The sequence below is a fragment of the Brassica napus genome, unplaced genomic scaffold (genome assembly GCF_020379485.1).
Source record: "Brassica napus cultivar Da-Ae unplaced genomic scaffold, Da-Ae ScsIHWf_2390;HRSCAF=3089, whole genome shotgun sequence".
Lineage (NCBI taxonomy): Eukaryota > Viridiplantae > Streptophyta > Magnoliopsida > Brassicales > Brassicaceae > Brassica > Brassica napus.
Window position 1 is genome coordinate 22,245 of NW_026015740.1, and position 19,208 is coordinate 41,452.

At 36.6% G+C, this 19,208-nt stretch overlaps 3 protein-coding genes and 1 pseudogene across 3 annotated transcripts; all 4 read left to right on the forward strand.

The window, feature by feature from the left end:
* The first annotated feature begins 8,403 nt into the window (after positions 1-8,403).
* LOC106414555 (LOB domain-containing protein 39) lies at positions 8,404-9,416 on the forward strand. Its single transcript, XM_013855190.3, is given in 4 exon segments — positions 8,404-8,699; positions 8,701-8,773; positions 8,886-9,277; positions 9,279-9,416. Coding segments are annotated over 4 exon segments (714 nt in total). The 5' UTR covers positions 8,404-8,588.
* Positions 9,417-11,238: 1,822 nt separating this feature from the next.
* On the forward strand, positions 11,239-12,548 carry LOC125600773 (ras-related protein RABH1a-like). The gene is made up of 6 exons (XM_048773352.1): positions 11,239-11,346; positions 11,530-11,600; positions 11,792-11,880; positions 11,988-12,114; positions 12,200-12,290; positions 12,405-12,548. Exons 1-6 carry the CDS (start codon positions 11,239-11,241, stop codon positions 12,546-12,548), a joined length of 630 nt encoding a protein of 209 aa, XP_048629309.1.
* Positions 12,549-13,259: 711 nt separating this feature from the next.
* On the forward strand, positions 13,260-14,525 carry LOC106414554 (E3 ubiquitin-protein ligase CIP8). The gene is given in 3 exon segments (XM_013855189.3): positions 13,260-13,559; positions 13,562-13,882; positions 13,885-14,525. Coding segments are annotated over 3 exon segments (867 nt in total). The 5' UTR covers positions 13,260-13,345; the 3' UTR covers positions 14,217-14,525.
* A 1,341-nt stretch (positions 14,526-15,866) lies between these two features.
* Positions 15,867-18,827, forward strand: LOC125600774 (annotated as a pseudogene).
* The last annotated feature ends 381 nt before the right edge of the window (positions 18,828-19,208 follow it).

Sequence of the window (19,208 nt, forward strand, 5' to 3'; positions counted from 1 at the left end):
AATTTAAATTTTATAATATTATTAGTTTTAAATTTCCAATTTTTTAAATTTATTAATATCAAAAAATATATAAAAATGCAAAATTAATTTGTAAAAAAAAAGGGTATATACCGACGGACAACGGTCGTCGGAATATACCGACGGACATATATCCGTCGGAATTTACCGACAAACTCATTTCCGTCGGAATATACCGACGAACGTGGTTCGTCGGTATATTCCGACGACCGATGTCCGTCGGTAAATTCCGACGCCTACAGTTCGTCGGAATAAACCGAGGAACCACGTTCGTCGGAATTGTAGTTTTCCGATGAACTCTGGTCTCGTGTAGCCGCATCGTAATATCGTCGGAAGTTCGTCAGAATGACGTTTCTTGGTATTCGTCAGAAAGTCGTCAGAAATCGTCGGAATTTCGTCGAAAGTCGTCGGAATTTCGTCAAAATTCCGACGAATTTTTTTTTTCCGACGAAACGATACCGACGGACGGGTTCGTCGGAAATTCGTCGGAATAGACCGATTCCGACGAATTACCGACGATTTCGGCCATCAGAATCCCCCTGTTTTCTTGTAGTGTAAGAAAAACTCAAAATGGTCATAAAAAGTATCAACTCAAAAAAGAAAAGGGGAGGGATGACACATTTAGACAATTACAAGCTGGTGTTCCTGCAGATCAGGTCGTTGATAAAAACCAGTTCATTACATGTTTCATGTACGGTAACTTTGACACCAATTATCAGTTCGATTCTCCCAACTCTTTACATCTCCATGGTTCCATTGGAACACATGTTCCAAAAATGAATCATACCAACACGGGTTATCGATCGATACACCGTTCAGTCCGTCGATCGATACAACTAATGAGTTGTCAATCGATGAACCTTCAGGGAGCGTTACGCACGGGTTTGACGTGTTCTAGGTTTACTAAATCAGCTTCCGCTTGTTTCTAGCAAATCCTAGCACAATCAAACTAATTCAGACATAGAACCAAGCTTCCGCTTGCGCCCTAATATCTATAGGCAAGATCCTAATTAGCTACTCTAGAACATAGGCATTAAGAACCGTTTAATTGATAGATATCCTAATACTTAGCAATTATATATTTTGCGTTAATCTCTCGTGAATATATGAACCCTAAATCTAATAAAGAGAACTAGTCAGACTATGTGGCGCCTAACAAAGCCAAGGCGATTCATAAGTTGGCCGAGTATTTGAGTTTCTTCGTGACCATTACAAAAAGAAACTATAAAATCATGTACTAGTTGATCACTTGATTGTCATCATATATCGTTCTGATAAATAATTTTCTTCAATCTGGAGTGCTGGAATGACTACTATTGTATGATCACGATTTAAATGAACTCAGTTTGTCTATTATTTCACAAATTATGCAAGTTAAGTTTTGTTATTCTTGAACAATTTTGTTATTATGTCTCTATCCAATACTTTTATGCGCTTATTGTATTTATTTGTATGTTTTACATTAGCCCTATATGTGTTGCTTATTACTTCTAAAAATATAAACCAAATACTTTGGACTAGTGTCAATAAACTATGATTCATTTTGCAGGTACACTACAAGAAAACACGCCGAATTCCGACGGAGGTTCCGACGGACACCAATGTCGTCGGACATTTGTGACGGATTTGTGACGGATTACCGACCAAATCCAAAAAAATGAAGTCGTCGGAATTCCGTCGGCCATTTCCGACGGAATTCCGACGAAACAAGGGTCGTCAGAATATTCCGACGACTTTTCGACGACATTCCGATAAAAATATAACCGTTGTAGTCGTCAGAAGTTCGTCGGTATATTCCGACGAATTTCCGACGACATTCCGATTAACAGTAAAGTCGTCGGAATTTCGTCGGTATTTTCCGACGGAATTCCGACGAACCATGTGAGATTGGACAATACCGACGGAATTCCGACGGACTGCTTTACATCCGTCGGAATTTTGTCGGAAAGTCGTCGGAGGTCCGTAAGCAATTTCCTAAATACAACCCCTCCTCATTCAACTAATTCACACTTTATTCTCTCTTCATTCTCTTTAGTCATAACAATTCCGTGAAAATCATGTTTTCAGAAGTTTATTATCGTTCATGGATGGATAACCTCATTTGGATCCGAACACCAATTTGCTTACGGAAGAATACGTTCAAGGGATTGGAGAATTCATGAGGCTTGTTCAACAGCAACCGGATGCAAAAAGTGGTATGTTAAGATGTCCATGCTCTTCTTGCAATAATAATAAGGTTATAAAAGAATTTGATGTTTGGACGCATTTGTATATGAAAGGGTTTTCACGTATTTCACATATGATGCTGGTGTTTCATCTTCTTTTGGTGAAGATGTATACTACGGCAACATAAAAGAAATATTGGAAATCCAATTTCCTGGAATGGTTGGATTGCGTTGTGTAGTATCCTATTGTGATTGGTATGACACCACCCCAGATAGAGGAGTGAAGATTGATGCGTTTGGTGTTACATCAGTTCATTCGCGGCGGAAACTTCAATATTATGATCCATTCATTCTTGGTTCGCAAGCTGATAAGGTATGTCAATCTATTCATAATTTTTTACCAATATAATTAATTAATGTTATATATTTTACTAATACTTGTATAATTGATATGTATAGGTGTGCTATATCAGTTACGCTCGGGTGACGTACAAAGACGATCCATGGGTTACTGTAACGCAAATCAACCCAAGAGGACGAGTGGATGGAACTTCTGATGATGATGAACCATTGCAACCAGAGTCTACCAGCAACGCCCAAGCAGTTGAAGATTTGGAAAATGTTCAACTCGTTGAGAATTTGACTGTGTTTGGACATGATGTTGTCGTACATTCAGAGCCAGAAGCCGAGGTTGGGGAGTTTGATGAAGATTCAGAAGATTCTGATTAGTTTTTTTTTTTTTTTTTTTTTTTTTAATTGGTCCGTCGGAAATCCCTCGCAATATACCGACGACATAGCGACGACATTGGGTTTCATTGAAATTTGGAAAGGTCGTCGGTATTTCGTCGGAATATACCGACGAAATTCCGACGAACTGGACATGTTCGTCGGAATGTCGTCGGTATATTCCGACGAATTACCGATGACATTTGTTTTTATAAAATTTCAATCATAAAAATCTATAAATTTAGATGCCAAAACTATGAAAATAACACATAATAAGTGTTTAGTATAGTATTAGATCGCAACCGTTCAAATATAATAATTCATTAAAATATTTATGTATGCATATCATTGTTTTCATAACATCTCATCTTAACATTATATACTTATACAATCATATTTATATAAGCTTACACTACAAAAAATGTTGTTGTGTAAAATCGTGTTATAAAACATTTTTATTGTTAAATATTTATGCAAATACTATATATATTATCAAAGATTTGGATTTTGCATTTAGAAACTTGAAATCAACACCCTAAACACTAAGTCGTCGGAATTCCGTCGGAATATAACAGACGGAATGTGTCCGTCGGAATATACTGACGGACACATTCCCTCGCAATATACCGACGACATAGCGACGACATTGGGTTTCATTGAAATTTGGAAAGGTCGTCGGTATTTCGTCGGAATATACCGACGACATTCCGACGAACTGGACATGTTCGTCGGAATGTCGTCGGTATATTCCGACGAATTACCGACGACATGTGTTTTTATAAAATTTCAATCATAAAAATCTATAAATTTAGATACCAAAACTATGAAAATAACACATAATAAGTGTTTAGTATAGTATTAGATCGCAACCGTTCAAATATATAATTCATTAAAATATTTATGTATGCATATCATTGTTTTCATAACATCTCATCTTAACATTATATACTTATACAATCATATTTATATAAGCTTACACTACAAAAAATGTTGTTGTGTAAATCGTGTTATAAACATTTTTATTGTTAAATATTTATGCAAATACTATATATATTATCAAAGATTTGGATTTTGCATTTAGAAACTTGAAATCAACACCCTAAACACTAAGTCGTCGGAATTCCGTCGGAATATACCGACGGAATGTGTCCGTCGGAATATACTGACGGACACATTCCGTCGGAATTTCAATTTGCCCGGGAGAACCAAACCGCTTGAAAATTTTCGCGAATCGGCATTTGGTATATTTTAATTATACCGACGGAATACCGACGAACCCGTGTCCGTCGGAATCCTCGGATATAAAAAAAACCTTACCTTATTCTTCCTTCTTCCTTATCTCCGCGGCCTCTCTCTCACAAAACGGAAAACCCGGCGATTTCTCCCCCTCTCCGGCGATTCCGGCCTTTCTCACCTCTCTTCACCGGTGAATCCTCTCCTCACCCTCATATCTCTTCCCCAAGCCCCAAATCATGTAAGAATCATCCCAAACCTTCTTTTATATCAATTGTTTAGGGTTTTTGAAGTTAGATCTCGGATTTTAGGTTGTTGATTGAAAATTTTAGGATGAATGGATAGTTTAGGATATATAAGTTAGGATTGTTGTTTTAGTTTTTTTTGGAACATTTTTTGATTTTTAAAAACGTTTTTTGTTTTTTAAAAACGTTTTTTGATTTTTAAAATGTTTTTTTTTATTTTTAAAAACGTTTTTCAAGTTTCAGTAATGAAATATATATAATAAAACGTTTTTAAAATTTTTAAAAATATTTAACATCATTTTTCTATATTTATAAAGTTTTATAATTTTGTATACATATATATATATTATATAAATCATGTATAATAAAAATTTTAAAATTTTTATATTTTTTTATAAGTTTCCACTAATAAACTATGTATAATAAAACATTTTTTTTTAATAAAATATAAAATTCAACAACATTTTTCTTCATTTATAAATTTTTAACAACATTTTTCTATATTTATAAATTTTTATAATTTTGTGTACACATATATATATATATATATATATATATATAAATCATGTATAATAAAAAAATTTAATTTTTTTTTTATTTTTTATAAGTGTCTAGTAATAAACTATGTATAATAAAAGGTTTAATAGTTTTTTTTTAAAACGTTTATAAAACCTTTTGTAAATATATAAATGAAAACATTAAAAATAGAAATGATTTGAAAATATGTTTGATGTATTAATTTTTTTTTTTAGGGCCGAGGATGAAGCCCGCCCCGCAGCCCGTCTTCGACGTAGTTCGGTGAGCAGTTCCCGTGCATCGGGATCGTCTCATGACTCGGTTCCCGCATATATTCCCGCTCCAGCTCCCGCTGCCCCTCACGCTGCCCCTCACGCTGCTGCTCAACAGGATCCGGGGGTCATGCCGTTCATCTATTGGTTCAACAGCCAGGTTGAGAGCATCTCCCGTTTCTCCAACCCAACCCACGACGAGGGCATAGCACTTGGTTAGTATTTTTTTTATTTGTACCGTTATATTTTTTCCTTTAATTAACTTGCTAACTTGTATTTTTTTTAAAGTTACATCTCCCGTTTCTCCAACCCAACCCAACGAGGCCAACCCACAACGAGAGCATCTCCCATTTCTCCAACTCAATCTCAGCCTCTCTCTGATGACGGCGACTCTACGGGAGCTTCAACCAACCTGTCTCTATTGCAAATAAATGAGATGGTTGAAAAGGTAATTTTTTTATTAATATATTTTTTTTTATAATGTCGATTACTTACTTGTCCCTATTTACTTACTTTAAATATTTTTGTAGGCGGTTCCTAAAAGGAAAGGAGGCCGTTTAGTTGGGTTGGCCGTCGTGCTTCTTCGTATCCGGCATCTTCTTCGCAAGCTCCGTATGCCGATCCCATGATTCTCGAGGAGTTACATGACAAAGATGAACGGATTGGGGCATTGGAGGAGCAGAACACCACTATCCTTTCGGAGAATGCCACTATCCGTTCGGAGAATGCCACTATCCTTGCTGAGTTGGCATCCCAGAAGAAGTTCAACACCGAGATTATGGAGAAGCTAGATCGTTTGATGTCTTCGAGTTCATCTTAGTTTATTTCGGCTTTTTAAAACTTTCGGAATGTTTTTTTTTTTCTATTTCGGTTTGTATGAATTTTAAACTTTCTGAATGTTTTTTTCCTATTTCGGTTTGTTTGAATTTAAATTATATAATATTATTAGTTTTAAATTTCTGATTTTTTTAATTTATTAATATCAAAAAATATATAAAAATGCAAAATTAATTCGTTTTTAAAATTGGTATATACCGACGGACAGGGTCGTCGGAATATAACGACGGACATATATCCGTCGGAATATACCGACGAACCACATTTCGTCGGAATATACCGACGAACCTCGTTCGTCGGTATATTCCGACGACCATTGTCCGTCGGTATATTCCGACGCCCAATGTTCGTCGGAATACACCGAGGAACATGCTACGTCGGAATTGTCCGAGGAACGTTCTCCGTCGGTACGTAGTTTTTCCGATGAACTCTGGTCTCGTGTGTCCGCATCGTAATATCGTCGGAAGTTCGTCAGAATGACGTTTCTCGGTATTCGTCAGAAAGTCGTCGGAAGTTCTGACGAAATTCCGACGAATTTTTTTTTTCCGACGAAACGATACCGACGGACGGGTTCGTCGGAAATTCGTCGGAATCGGTCTATTCCGACGAATTTCCGACGTTTTCGGCCATCAGAATCCCCCTGTTTTCTTGTAGTGGTAGAGACATGTCGTATTTAAAGAATAAACCTAATTATACTTTAAGTAGTAGTTTGAGACCTATTCCGACGAAGAGTGGAAGATGATGTGGGCTAAATTTCTCTAATTAGGTCAGAATTGTTTTTGGAAAATTCGCCACTGATGAATTTGCAGCAAATCACTTTTCCAATTTTTTTTAATTTTCTTTGTATAAAGGAAAATAATTTGATTTAATAGAATAAAAAAGAAAATACGAGAGAGACACCACACTCAGAGAGAAGAGCCTGTGGAGCGAAGGGTCAATAACGGCTTTTGTAGACTCGCAGTTCCAAGAGATCGTAAAAACTTATGCTGTGTCGTAGTAGGTACGTAGAGTCAAATGTAAATAGCAGTCAACATACAATAAACTAAACAACCTTTTATAGTACTTGAACTTATAAATAGTGATTTATGATTTATATAATCTGGATACACATGAGTTTGTAGAAGACGACGAGGTCATGACTCATGGGCACCACGTTCCTCTCTCGTTATTAATACATTTCTTTGATAGCTCCAAAGTGATTGGAAGTACATGAAAGTAGACTGATGCAAGTTAAAGTGTTGAGCAATATTGTGGATATTATAAGATTTTATGGACAAAATTTCGAGTGTACGTGATTTTTTTTGTCTATTCTTCTAATGAAACTCTTACAATGCTATACTTTACAACCCTTGTACATTATGTTAGGATTTTAGACACACATCAGTAAATAATGGTCTAAGCATTAAACTTGACCTAGTTTCGTTTGAATGGGAAATACATGAGTTGACAAATGAAAATGAATGGAAATACATGAGCCGGGTGATCTTACTGTTGGTCTAGCTACTAGAGAATAGTATATAAGAATATGTATCAACATAACCACAACACTTTGTCGTCTCTCTTGTTTCTTTTTTTTTCTTTTACACTTTGTCCTCTTGTGATTTTGCTTATTAGTTTCATAATCTTTTCTTTTGTGTCAATAATGCCCTCCAAATGATTAAACACTAAAATGCATATGATTCATTCACCACCCAGCACAATCGAATCATCAAGAAACACACGATAACTACCAATGAACACAAAATAACTCCTACTTTTTTCATTTTTCTAAACTAAAACATCTCATGAGAATACACACCACAAATTATACCAATAATTTCATCAAATCCACGTGCACCCCATCCGCCCATCGTCTCCTGACGTAAGATTTGTATAGTCCTTTTTTATCTCGATCAAATCCCAAATTCAGCTTTGTTCCTTTTCTTTATAGTACTTATTGAGTGAAAAGAATAGAGTAGTACAACCTAACGAATATTTTTAAAACGCAAGAAAGTAATATTTAAAAACACGAGTCTGAGTCAGTGACAAGTGTTTGCGGAGAAACGGAAACGCTCTCTTTTCCCCCAATGCCAATACCTTTGGAATCACTTCCCAAACGCTCTCCTTGCTTGTAGTGTGTTGTCCTACGTTTTTTTGTTTAGTTACTTGTAAGTACAACATAAATTGTTTAATAGTTTGAGTGAACTACCTACTATATTATACAATTTCTAGTTGTTGTTTCTATCTTACCACGTATTCTTGATCCACGTAAATATTTGAAGGTTTGAAAGTTATATCAAGAATACCATAAGCGGCTAAAGACCAAACTTTTTTGAGTTTCTTCTCTTTCCCATAAATTGATATACAGAAAGGTTTTAAATAAAAATAATGGAAAAGAAAGGACAAAGGAATAAAAAAGAAAACAAGTTGACACACACTTGCCTCTATAAATCCAATCTAGGCCTCTCTCTCATCTTCTTATAACTTGTTTCTTCTCCTCTATCAAATCAGATCAAAACTTGTGTTTCTTGCTCCCAAAATATTGGATAAATATTCTCATAAGTTTTGAAATTGTGTTTCTTTGTTAGCAAATAAATATGAGTTGCAATGGATGTAGAGTTCTTCGAATAGGTTGCAGCGAAACATGCATCCTTCGTCCTTGCCTTCAATGGATCGAATCCGCCGAGTCACAAGGCCACGCTACCGTCTCTCGTGGCTAAATTCTTTGGCCGTGCCAGTCTAATGTCACTCATCTCCGCCGCACCCGAACCAAACCGCCCTGGTATATTTCAGAATATAACACGCAACATCATTAATACAAAGACTATTAGCGTTACAAGATTCGATTCCTTTTGTAATAACTTGAGATTTACTTGTTCGGTTTGTTTGTTCAGCTTTGTTTCAGTCTTTGTTGTTTGAAGCGTGTGGGAGGACGGTGAACCCGGTTAACGGAGCGGTTGGTATGTTATGGACCGTGAACTGGCACGTGTGCCAAGCGGCTGTTGAAACTGTTCTTCGCGGCGGAACTTTACGACCTATCTCAGATCTACCCGAATCTCCTTCGTTGAACTCCTCAGATGAGTCTACCGAGATCTGGCGGATGCAACGTCGCGACGGTTTTTCGACCTCAGGATCCAAGCTCAGTACGACGGGGATGAAAGAATCTCTGGTCAACCGTACACGATCGAAAACCGAGTGGTCTGAACAGGATATGGAGCTACAGTTGAACCCTGGGTTAGCTCTAACGGGTCCGGTTGTCCCGGTTCCTTTTCTTCCACCCACCGCAGTTTAGCAAGGCTGTTAACAGTGATCATCCGGGAAGTCCATCGGAGGAGTCTGTGACGGCGACGTCGTGTTATGAAAATGGAATCAGCGGCGATGGATACAGAAACAAAAGAGAGAGAAAGTTATTAATCTTTTTGTAAAACCGACGACGCAAACTCTCAGCATTCAGTTTTTTTCGACGGTCCTTTTTAGGGTTTTTTTTTGTGGTGAAGCCGCTAATTATTTTTCTCTATCGAGAAATATGATAATTTTTGGTGATATAATACTTTGCGGATGAGTATTATAAATAATCTGTTGAGAAAATGTTAAAGTTTGCTACTTAGCTAGCTACACATACAACATAATGGTTCCAACTTCCAACCTTGAATATTGTTTAAATTATTAGCACAACATTACTACATAGAGAGAGAAAAAAACCACGTAGAGAACATTAGGAATCCCGTTTTAATAACGCATTTTCTCTACTATAAATAATGACTAATCTGTTGTAAATAAAGAGAGAAAGAGTGGATTAATTGTTCTTATTCATTACATAATGTGCCCTTTATATATAAGGAATTACAAGAGGTATATACCGTCATAGATAAATGAAAATTACAAATCCTAAACCAATAAGGAAAAGGAAATTCTAATCATACAAAGAAAAGAAAAGCCATGAGAAAAGGAAAGTCTAAACCGCTTTTGGTTATGACATTCACTTAAACGGTTCATAACACTCCCCCTTGAATGTTATAACCATTAAGAGCTCGTAATACGCTTTGGATGTTGCCTCGTTAAAACCTTACCAGTAAAACCCAAAGGGATAAACCATGGTTAAGGAAAAAGAGTACAACACGTATTACTCCACTGATTTGTACTTCACTGAAGGTCTTTCAGTCGACGCATCCCAATCTCATGCGTAAGCTTTTTGAATGTAGAAGTCGAAAGTGACTTAGTGAATAGGTCTGCTGAATTGTCACTTGAACGAAATTGTCATATGAAATATAAATATCCTATATAGAATTGACACTCGATTTGTTGAAGAAGCAAAACGATAAATTCTGTTCCCATGGATTTCACAGTTTTCTTTCCAAAAACCTTTTTACATTTATGCATTATTACAAATTGACTTAGTTAAGGCATTTTAATACTATGGAAAAAACGTAATACACTTTACCTAAGGCATTTTTTATTGCTAACAATAATTCCTGAGCACATCTATATAATACCTAAGGCACACGTAAGGCATATTACATATTCTTATTATAACACAGTTTAGTTTTACTAAAATTACAACAATTTTGAATAATATTTTATGAAATAATAAACTTATGGTCACATTTTTTTAATATAGTAAATTAAATCTATGCTAATCATAAAAAGATTTATTGTAATAAAATATTACAATATTTGAATGTTATTTTTATCTAATAATAAACTGATGTAAAATAAATAACTCCTATATACATATCAATAAAATATTTTTTTATTGAAGTTAGTCATCACAAAAAAATATATATTGTTGATACATATAAGCTATATTGAAGTTAGTCATCACAAAAAAAAATATATTGTTGATACTATTACCTAGGAGTATTCTTTTCTTTTACTCTTAATAATATTTTCATTTTATTATCTACAAGGACTAGTATTTTTGAATGAGTCTTGTAATGATCTGAATCGATTTCTGAGATTTAATTACCACCAGATTTACCAAAACCTTTCAAATATTGTAAGAAAAAAAAGAATTATGATTCCGTTGTTTCCTTATAGTTTTTATATATCCCATCTTATCTTTTACCAAAAATGTATATTACCTATTAAAATTGAGCATTTGTCAAAATATAATAACTAGAAAAGATTCTGTATCATATATAACCTTTTTGGTACCATAGTAAACAAATGTATAAACGTGATTAGTGTCAGCTTCCATTACAATCCAAAGCCTCAATTTAAAGAAGAAAAAAAAGAAGAAGGGAGAGGATGACACATCTAGGCAATTACAAGCTGGTGTTCCTGGGAGATCAGGCCGTTGGTAAAACCAGTATCATTACATGTTTCATGTACGGTAACTTTGACACTAATTATCAGGTTCGATTACTCCCAATCTCTTTACATCTCCATGGTTCCATCATTGGAACACATGTTTCAAAAATTAATCAATACAATACCTTTTGTGGTCTTCATTGGTTATTATTGATCATCGACGTGAATGTCTCCTTTTTGATGATCATTGGTGTTACCATTGCCTATTGTGTTTCAATTTTTTGGCAGGCTACAATTGGAATTGATTTTTTGTCCAAAACAATGCGTCATGAAGATACAACTTTTCGTCTGCAATTGTGGTAATTCCATCTTTGTATGCAATCTATTGTGGGAAGTCTCTTATCGATGTTTTGGCTCTGCGTTATGTACAATCATTCACTAGCAATACATATAAGAATAAGATCCATGCAAATATATGTTTCGCAGACATTGCAATGTGTAATTTATCCATGTGTTCAAGATATTGCATATTGTAATAATTGATGCGCAGGGACACGGCTGGACAAGAGAGATTCAAAAGCCTAATACCAAGTTATATCAGAGATTCTTCTGTTGCTGTCATTGTCTATGATGTTGCTAGTAAGCTCTATGAACATTTTTTTAATGGCATTTCATCGATTGAACATTTCAAAACCGGTCTTGTTCTGTCTCCAGTACTCAAATAAATAGTTCTCGCAATGGTGCAGATAAGCAATCATTTATTAACGCCTCCAAGTGGATTGAAGATGTTCGTGCAGAAAGAGGCAATCAAGTCATCATTGCTCTCGTTGGTAACAAACCGATCTTGTTCATCGAAGGTAAGCAAAACTCAAAGTTAGACCAGTGTAGGGGGATCCTGAATTGCTTCATTTATTTGATTAAAATTTTTCAAATGAGGTTGTTCTCGGTGATTCAACAGGCAAGTTTCAATAGAGGAAGGAGATAACAAAGCTCGTGAGCTTGGAGCTTTGTTCATAGAGACTAGTGCAAAAGCTGGATTCAACATTAAGGTAAACAAACACACAAGACAATGGTGATGTATTCTCTTAAGTAAAACCTTAACTAGTTTTTTGTTTTTTTTTTTTACTAGTTTTTTGTTTTGTTTGTTTTGTTTTGAGTGAAAGCCTCTGTTCTGTAAGATTGCGTCGGCGTTACAGGGGACTGAAACACAAACTTGGACGAGACAAGAGGATTTGGTGGATGTGAACCTAAAGCCAATGACCAATTTATCTCACTCAGAGCAGCAACAAGGAAACTGTTCTTGTTAAATGATATATTACATAGCTTTTTAATTAGAGAGTTAGGAAGACAGAAAAAACATAATGTGATTTGATAAAACTATTGTTACAACAACCAAGAGCTTCTTTCCGTATGTGATAGTTTTTGAACCTGAGTGCAGTGATCTTTTTGGAAATTTCAACAGTTCAGTATGTTTGGAACAAGGCCATACAGGGAGAACAAATGAAAATAGATACTGTTTTCTTGATAAAAAAAAAGATATTGTTTTTTCTTGAAGATAAGTATTATCACTGTAATCACAATTGCATCTGAGACATCAAGCTAAAAGACCACACCACATCAGAGTCTTTTAGCTTTCTATAAGGTTGCCTTGCTTATATATTCTATCTGTCTTAGAAACTGGCCACTAACCCACGGAATCTTCAACCATTTGCACCAAGATTCAAGCACTCCTGTCACAAATCAGATTTTTAGGAGACATTTGTCCCCAAAAAAAAGTCGTCCAATTAATCTGTTAATTTTCTAAGCTGACAAACTTCTACCTGTTATTGGATAATGAAAGGAACGTTGAACCTGTTGTTTTAACAAAAGTACAACTCAGTTTTGATTTTGAAAAAACTGGTGTTAGTGGGATTAAACAGTTTGATTAATAATATAAAGGGATTATAATATGATGGGTCGGCGGGTGGGTGGGGGGTAACGACAACGATGGATACTCTATATCTCTTCGAATTAAGATAACACACAGACTTTTCCGTTTTTTTTCTTTTGTTATCTGATTATCCATCGGATCTGAATCCGGATCCGACAACCCGACGGTAAAACGATGTCCAGCGCTCCGTCGGATGATGCGCACTGGTGCTACCACTGCAACAAGCGCGTCGTCGTCGAAACTGTAGACGATTTCGTCGTCTGCTCCGAATGCAACAAAGGCTTCGTCGAATCGATCGATCCGATTCCACGCTCGCCGCCGCTTTCCCCAGATCTGAGGGTAGAAGACTCGAGCATCGGCTCGCATTTCCTCCAGATGCTCCGTCTCTTAACCACGCGCCGTCGCCGCCTCGGCTCGATGTGTTGTCGTACGAAGACGAGTTCTTCGGGTTGGAGATTAATAGCAGAAACGAAATCGAAGACGAAGAGGATGAGGAGGAAGAAGAAGAAGAGGATCGAGGAGGGGAGATGTTCCCGATCACGACGCGATCGATAACCGGAAGAAACCGGATTCTCGATTGGGCCGAGATTCTAATGGGAATCGAGGACAATTCGGATCGGTACGCTGTAAACGCGGCTGATTACGTCGACGACGGAGCTGGTTACGAGGCGCTTCTCCAGAATTTAGCGGAAGGAGACGGTGGTGGGAGGAGAGAGCACCGCCGGCGGCGAAATCGGCGATTGAGGCGTTAGAGACTTTGGAGGTTGGTGATTCTTGTGACAAGATGATGATGGTTGTGGTTTGTGCTGTGTGTAAAGATGCGATGGTGATTGGTGAAACTGTTAAGAAGTTACCGTGTGGGCATTGTTACCACGGTAATTGTATTTTGCCGTGGCTAGGAACGAGGAACTCTTGTCCTGTTTGTAGGTTCCAGCTGAAGACTGATGATGCTGAGTATGAGGAAGAGGAAGAGAGGAAGAAAAGAACCACCACCACTACCTTGACCGACTCTGGCGCTTCTTCTTCTTCTTCTTCCCGTTTCTAATGTGGGAAAGGTCTCTATATTGTATGTGTTGCTTACTCTTTAGATTATAAAACTCTTCTTAGTCTCCGCATTGTTTTGATTGCAAATATCAACACAAAATCCTGATGGGAAGACAGTTTAGAGATGGGTATTTGTGTTGTATCTCTCGATTCTTGATAGTAGGTCGGGTGTGTGTGGTGAGGCCAATGGATAAAACTTGGTCAATTCCCGAAATAACTGATACCAGAAGTTGTAATTCAACAAGTAGCCAGATATTGCAGATCAAGGTTGTTTCAATCTAAAAACACTGGTATTATCATCAAAACAGTTACACTCCTACCACATTTATCACTGCATGTCCAAAAACAGCTTACCGGTGGTTCAGATAGCTGTACGCCTGTACCACAGCGTCAGTGCCTGTTCATAGTATATCATGTAATCTTTTCTTTTTAAATGTGAAGATAAAAATTTGGTAAATAGTTAGTAAAAACAAAAAAAATAATATTTTTTAATACTTTATGACAATATAAGTTTAATCGCCATGATTAATATGTTAAAACAATGATTTTAGCAAAAAAAAAAAAAGAAGAAAACATTTTATAACAAAAGTCAATATACAATGCCATGTGATAAATTTTGGATCATGGGTTTTAAAAAAATTGGGGCCATCACTAAAAGCCCAAAATACGGCCTTGAAAAATGGCGCCATTGACGATAATCAACACACGTGATATAGGACTGGGCGTTCGGGTATCCGTTGGCATTCGGATCGGATTTTTTGGGTTTTCGGATTTTCGGATTTACGCTTCTAGGTCCCATACTAAAATTTTATTAATACGGATCGAGTTCGGATAATAACACTTCGGATTCGGTTCAAAATTGTATTGCATCATAAAACCCATAAAGTAATCATATATCGTACGGATTCGGGTTATATCGGTTCGGTTCGGATATAACCAAAATAAAAAACAAAATTTTTGAAGTAAAACATAAAGAAAAACATCTAAATTAAATAAATTAATCTATCACATATAAAATTGATAAAATAACAATAAAATGATAAATCAAGCATGAAAACAAACATCATTTGTAAACAATATGTATTGCCTTATAGAGAGTAAACTTTTTATTCCAATGAGCAAATTATAAAATACTTGTTTATAACTAATTGTGTGCTTAAAGCATTTATTAGATTTTTAATATTTATTATTATATATAATACCACAAATATTGAATTTAATATTGGAATACTTATATATATTTCAAAATATTTATATTGACTATTAATTTCGGTTTTTTCGGGTTACCCGTTCGGATTCGGTTAATAATACTTCGGGTTCGGATATTTTTTATACCACCCATTCGGGTATTTTTACGTTTTGGGTCGGATAACGGATCGGATTTTTCGGTTCGGGTTCGGTTCGGATTTGGGGTTCCAGATTTTATGCCCAGGCCTAACGTGATATATCACACACTTCACTCTCTCTCTTTCTCCGTTAGCAAAGAGGACGAAAATATCTTCTTCTTCTTCACTGTAGAATCTTTGATGTCGATTCTTATCTCGTCTCCTTCCCTCAAGCTTCTCCGATCACCATCATCTCGTGAATCCGATCGGCGCCGCTTTCTCGGAAACAGGCTGAAGGCGTCGGGCCTCTCAGTCTCCGGCTCCGAATGGATGCCGTTTCGAGTACTTCTGTCTCAAGCATTAGCGTTGGTGAAGACTTTCCACTAGACTACGAGCAGTGGCTACCGTTAACGGATCCGGATAGCCGGAGAAGAGCCGGCGTTTTGCTCCACCCGACGTCGTTTCGCAGTCCTCACGGCATTGGTGATCTCGGGAAGACGCGTTCCGTTTCATCGATTGGCTTCACTCTACTGGCTGCTCCCTTTGGCAGGTGATTTAAATCGAATGTAGATTGATCTTCTAATCATTAGAAGTTCTTCGCCATTGATTGTAAGGTTAGACTAAGAGGATCACTAGTGAACTTTGTTTTGATGAGCAGGTGCTCCTCTTGTTCCTCCAGATGAAGGAGGGTCTCCTTATGCAGGACAGGTTTGTTATTTTTTTTTGTTTGATTGTTTTATTCACTTGTGGAGTTATTAACTTCTTGTTGTGATGGCTACGTCTAGGATGCAAATTGTGGGAATACGTTGTTGATTTCTCTTGATGAGCTTGTGAAGGACGGCTTGTTAATGAAGGATGAGCTCCCACTGCCAATGTGCTAATCTTCTTCTGTATGGTTTTTAAGTAGATTCTATTGTTTTTGTTTGTCTCTCATTCTCAACTCTATATCTATCTAGTGAGGCTGATTCTGTGAACTATCAACTGCTAACAAGTTGAAGAGTCCTTTGATAACTAAGGTACACACAATCTGGCTTTCAAACCATCTCACTCCTCCTATATAGATCTGTTAAAGTTTAAATATTTTGATTTATGTTTTTTTTTTCTTATCTAGAGTTAAATACTAGTGAATGAAGATTATGCGTTGAAGTTTAGTTCCACAAGCTTAATAAATTACTGTGTTTTCAAGCTAAGCTGCCTAGCACAATCTTCTCTATATACGTGTTTAGTGTTTTTGGTGGAAATATTCATCTATTTTTTCTTTGATTATAGCCACTGGTCTGGCTTGAGAATTAAGTTTGATCACTGAATTTTTCTCAGGCAGCAAAGAGGCTTATTGGCAGCAATGGTGAACTGAAGAGAAAATTGCAAGCTTTCCGTATTGACCCCTCTATATCATGTGAGAAATATACAGTCTATATGATTCGTTTGGCTAATCTGAATACCAAGTTCTCACTGAGGATGTCATGTTCACTATGCATAGGTTGGCTTGAAGATGCCGCTTATTTTGCTGCTATAGACAATACTTTAAAACTCATACAGTTGGTTCGAGTGGCCTGAACCGCTTAAAAAAAACCGTCATCTTTCAGCCATGGAAGCTATATACCAAAGTCAAAAGGAATTTGTAAGATCTTTGTGGCTTTTTGCTAACTCCTTGGAAACGTTCTGTGAAAGCCTTTGGGATAACCTCTTCTTCTTTGTTGCAGATAGACTTGTTTATTGCTAAACAATTTTTGTTCCAAAGGCAGTGGCAGAAAGTTCGTGAGTATGCACGGAGTAAAGGAGTCAATATAATGGGGGGATATGCCCATTTATGTAGGATATCATAGTGCAGATGTTTGGGCAAATAAGAAAATTTCTTACTGGTAAGTAAGAGTTTTAAATATGGAGGTAAAAAATGTTGTTGTATGTAAAGGGAGAAAATTTAGAGTTTCCTGAAGGTCGCTTTTAAACTTTTCGCAGAACAGGAAAGGCTTTCCGCTTCTAGTTAGTGGTGTTCCTCCTGATCTATCAGCGAAACTGGTCAACTGTGGGGAAGGTTTTGAAACTACTCTAGTCTCTTACTTTAGATTATTGGTTTGATGTTTGGTTAGTTCTTTTCACCAGAACAACTATGTTCAAGGCCTATGTTTCTTAATCATTTCTCGATAGACAATATTGGAAAATATAGGCGACGTGAATAAGTTGTTGGCTTTTCCTAGACTATTTGTTGTACTTCACAACCCTGCCATAACTTGTTACCCTTCATTCTCTATATTTTCTTACTCAACATGGTATTTATTGACACTTGTCATTCATTGTTTTGAAGCCCTCTTTATGACTGGAAGCGATGGAGAGTGAGCAATTTTCTTGGTGGGTTCATCGGATAAGACGTGCACAGGACTTGTATGATGAATGCAGGATCGATCATTTCAGAGGATTTGCAGGGTTTGGGCAGTCCCTTCTGGTGAGTTAATCTTCAAACTAGAAAAGGGTGACTGATCATATTTATTGGTTACATTATTCGGTTGATAGCTTCACTGGTATGATACTCTGCAGAAGCTAAAGTTGCCACAGTTGGAAGATGGAAGGTACTTTGCTTAACTAACAATGTAACTATAATCAGGTTAAAGAAATGAAGAATTACAAAAGTTGTATTAGTGTAGGTAGGACCTGGAAAGTCTTTATTTGACGCCATTTCAAGCGGTGTTGGGAAGATCAAATCATAGCTGAAGATTTGGTAAGCTCATTTGACTCCGTTACAGAGACAGTCAGTAGTTACATAAAAGTTGACTTACTAAACGTGTGCATCTAGTTTGAAATGAACTTGCTCTTGCGGTAAATTATGTGGAATATGAGATATTGACACCTTGACAAAACATGAGAGTGTTGCTAATGGAGGCTACGTTTTGACACAAGACAGGGAGTCATTACTAAAGATGTAGTTGAGCTGAGGAAATCAATCGGAGCACCTGGAATGGCTGTCCTCCAGTTTGGTAAAACTGCTTGGCTTCCTCATGTTCTTCACTGTCTTTTATCATCTCTCAACCTACTTTGTGATTATTTTTGTGGGTTAATATCAGCTTTTGGAGGGGGTGCGGATAACCCACATTTACCTCATATCATGAAGTGAACCAAGTTGTATACTCTGGAACTCATGACAACGACACTGTAAGTCTGTTTAAGCTTTAAATTGATTTTACTGACTCCGGAAGAAAGTGTATATATCTTTTGATTTTTTTCTTGTTATATAGATTCGAGGGTGGTGGGACACTCTGGATCAAGAAGAAAAATCTAAGTCATTTCACTGATTACTTAACACCATTAAACATATAGTTTATGATTGTAAGACAATCACAAAAGCGATTTTTTCAAGTTACAGGCAATGAATACCTCCTGTCAATAGGTGAAGAAGACGATATATCATGGTCACTTATCAAAGCTGCCTTCTCTTCAGTAGCTCAAACCGCAATCATACCGATGCAAGACATTCTCGGTCTCGGAAGTTCTGCCAGGATGAACACTCCAGCCACTGAGGTTAGTCAATTGCTTTTATCTTTTTTAATTAAAGCTATAGTGAAAATTGGAAAATTTAAAGACGATAAGAGTCGGTTTGTACATTTGAAATACGCAAAGGTGGGGAACTGGGGTTGGAGGATTCCGAGTTCAACGAACTTTGAATCATCTTCAAA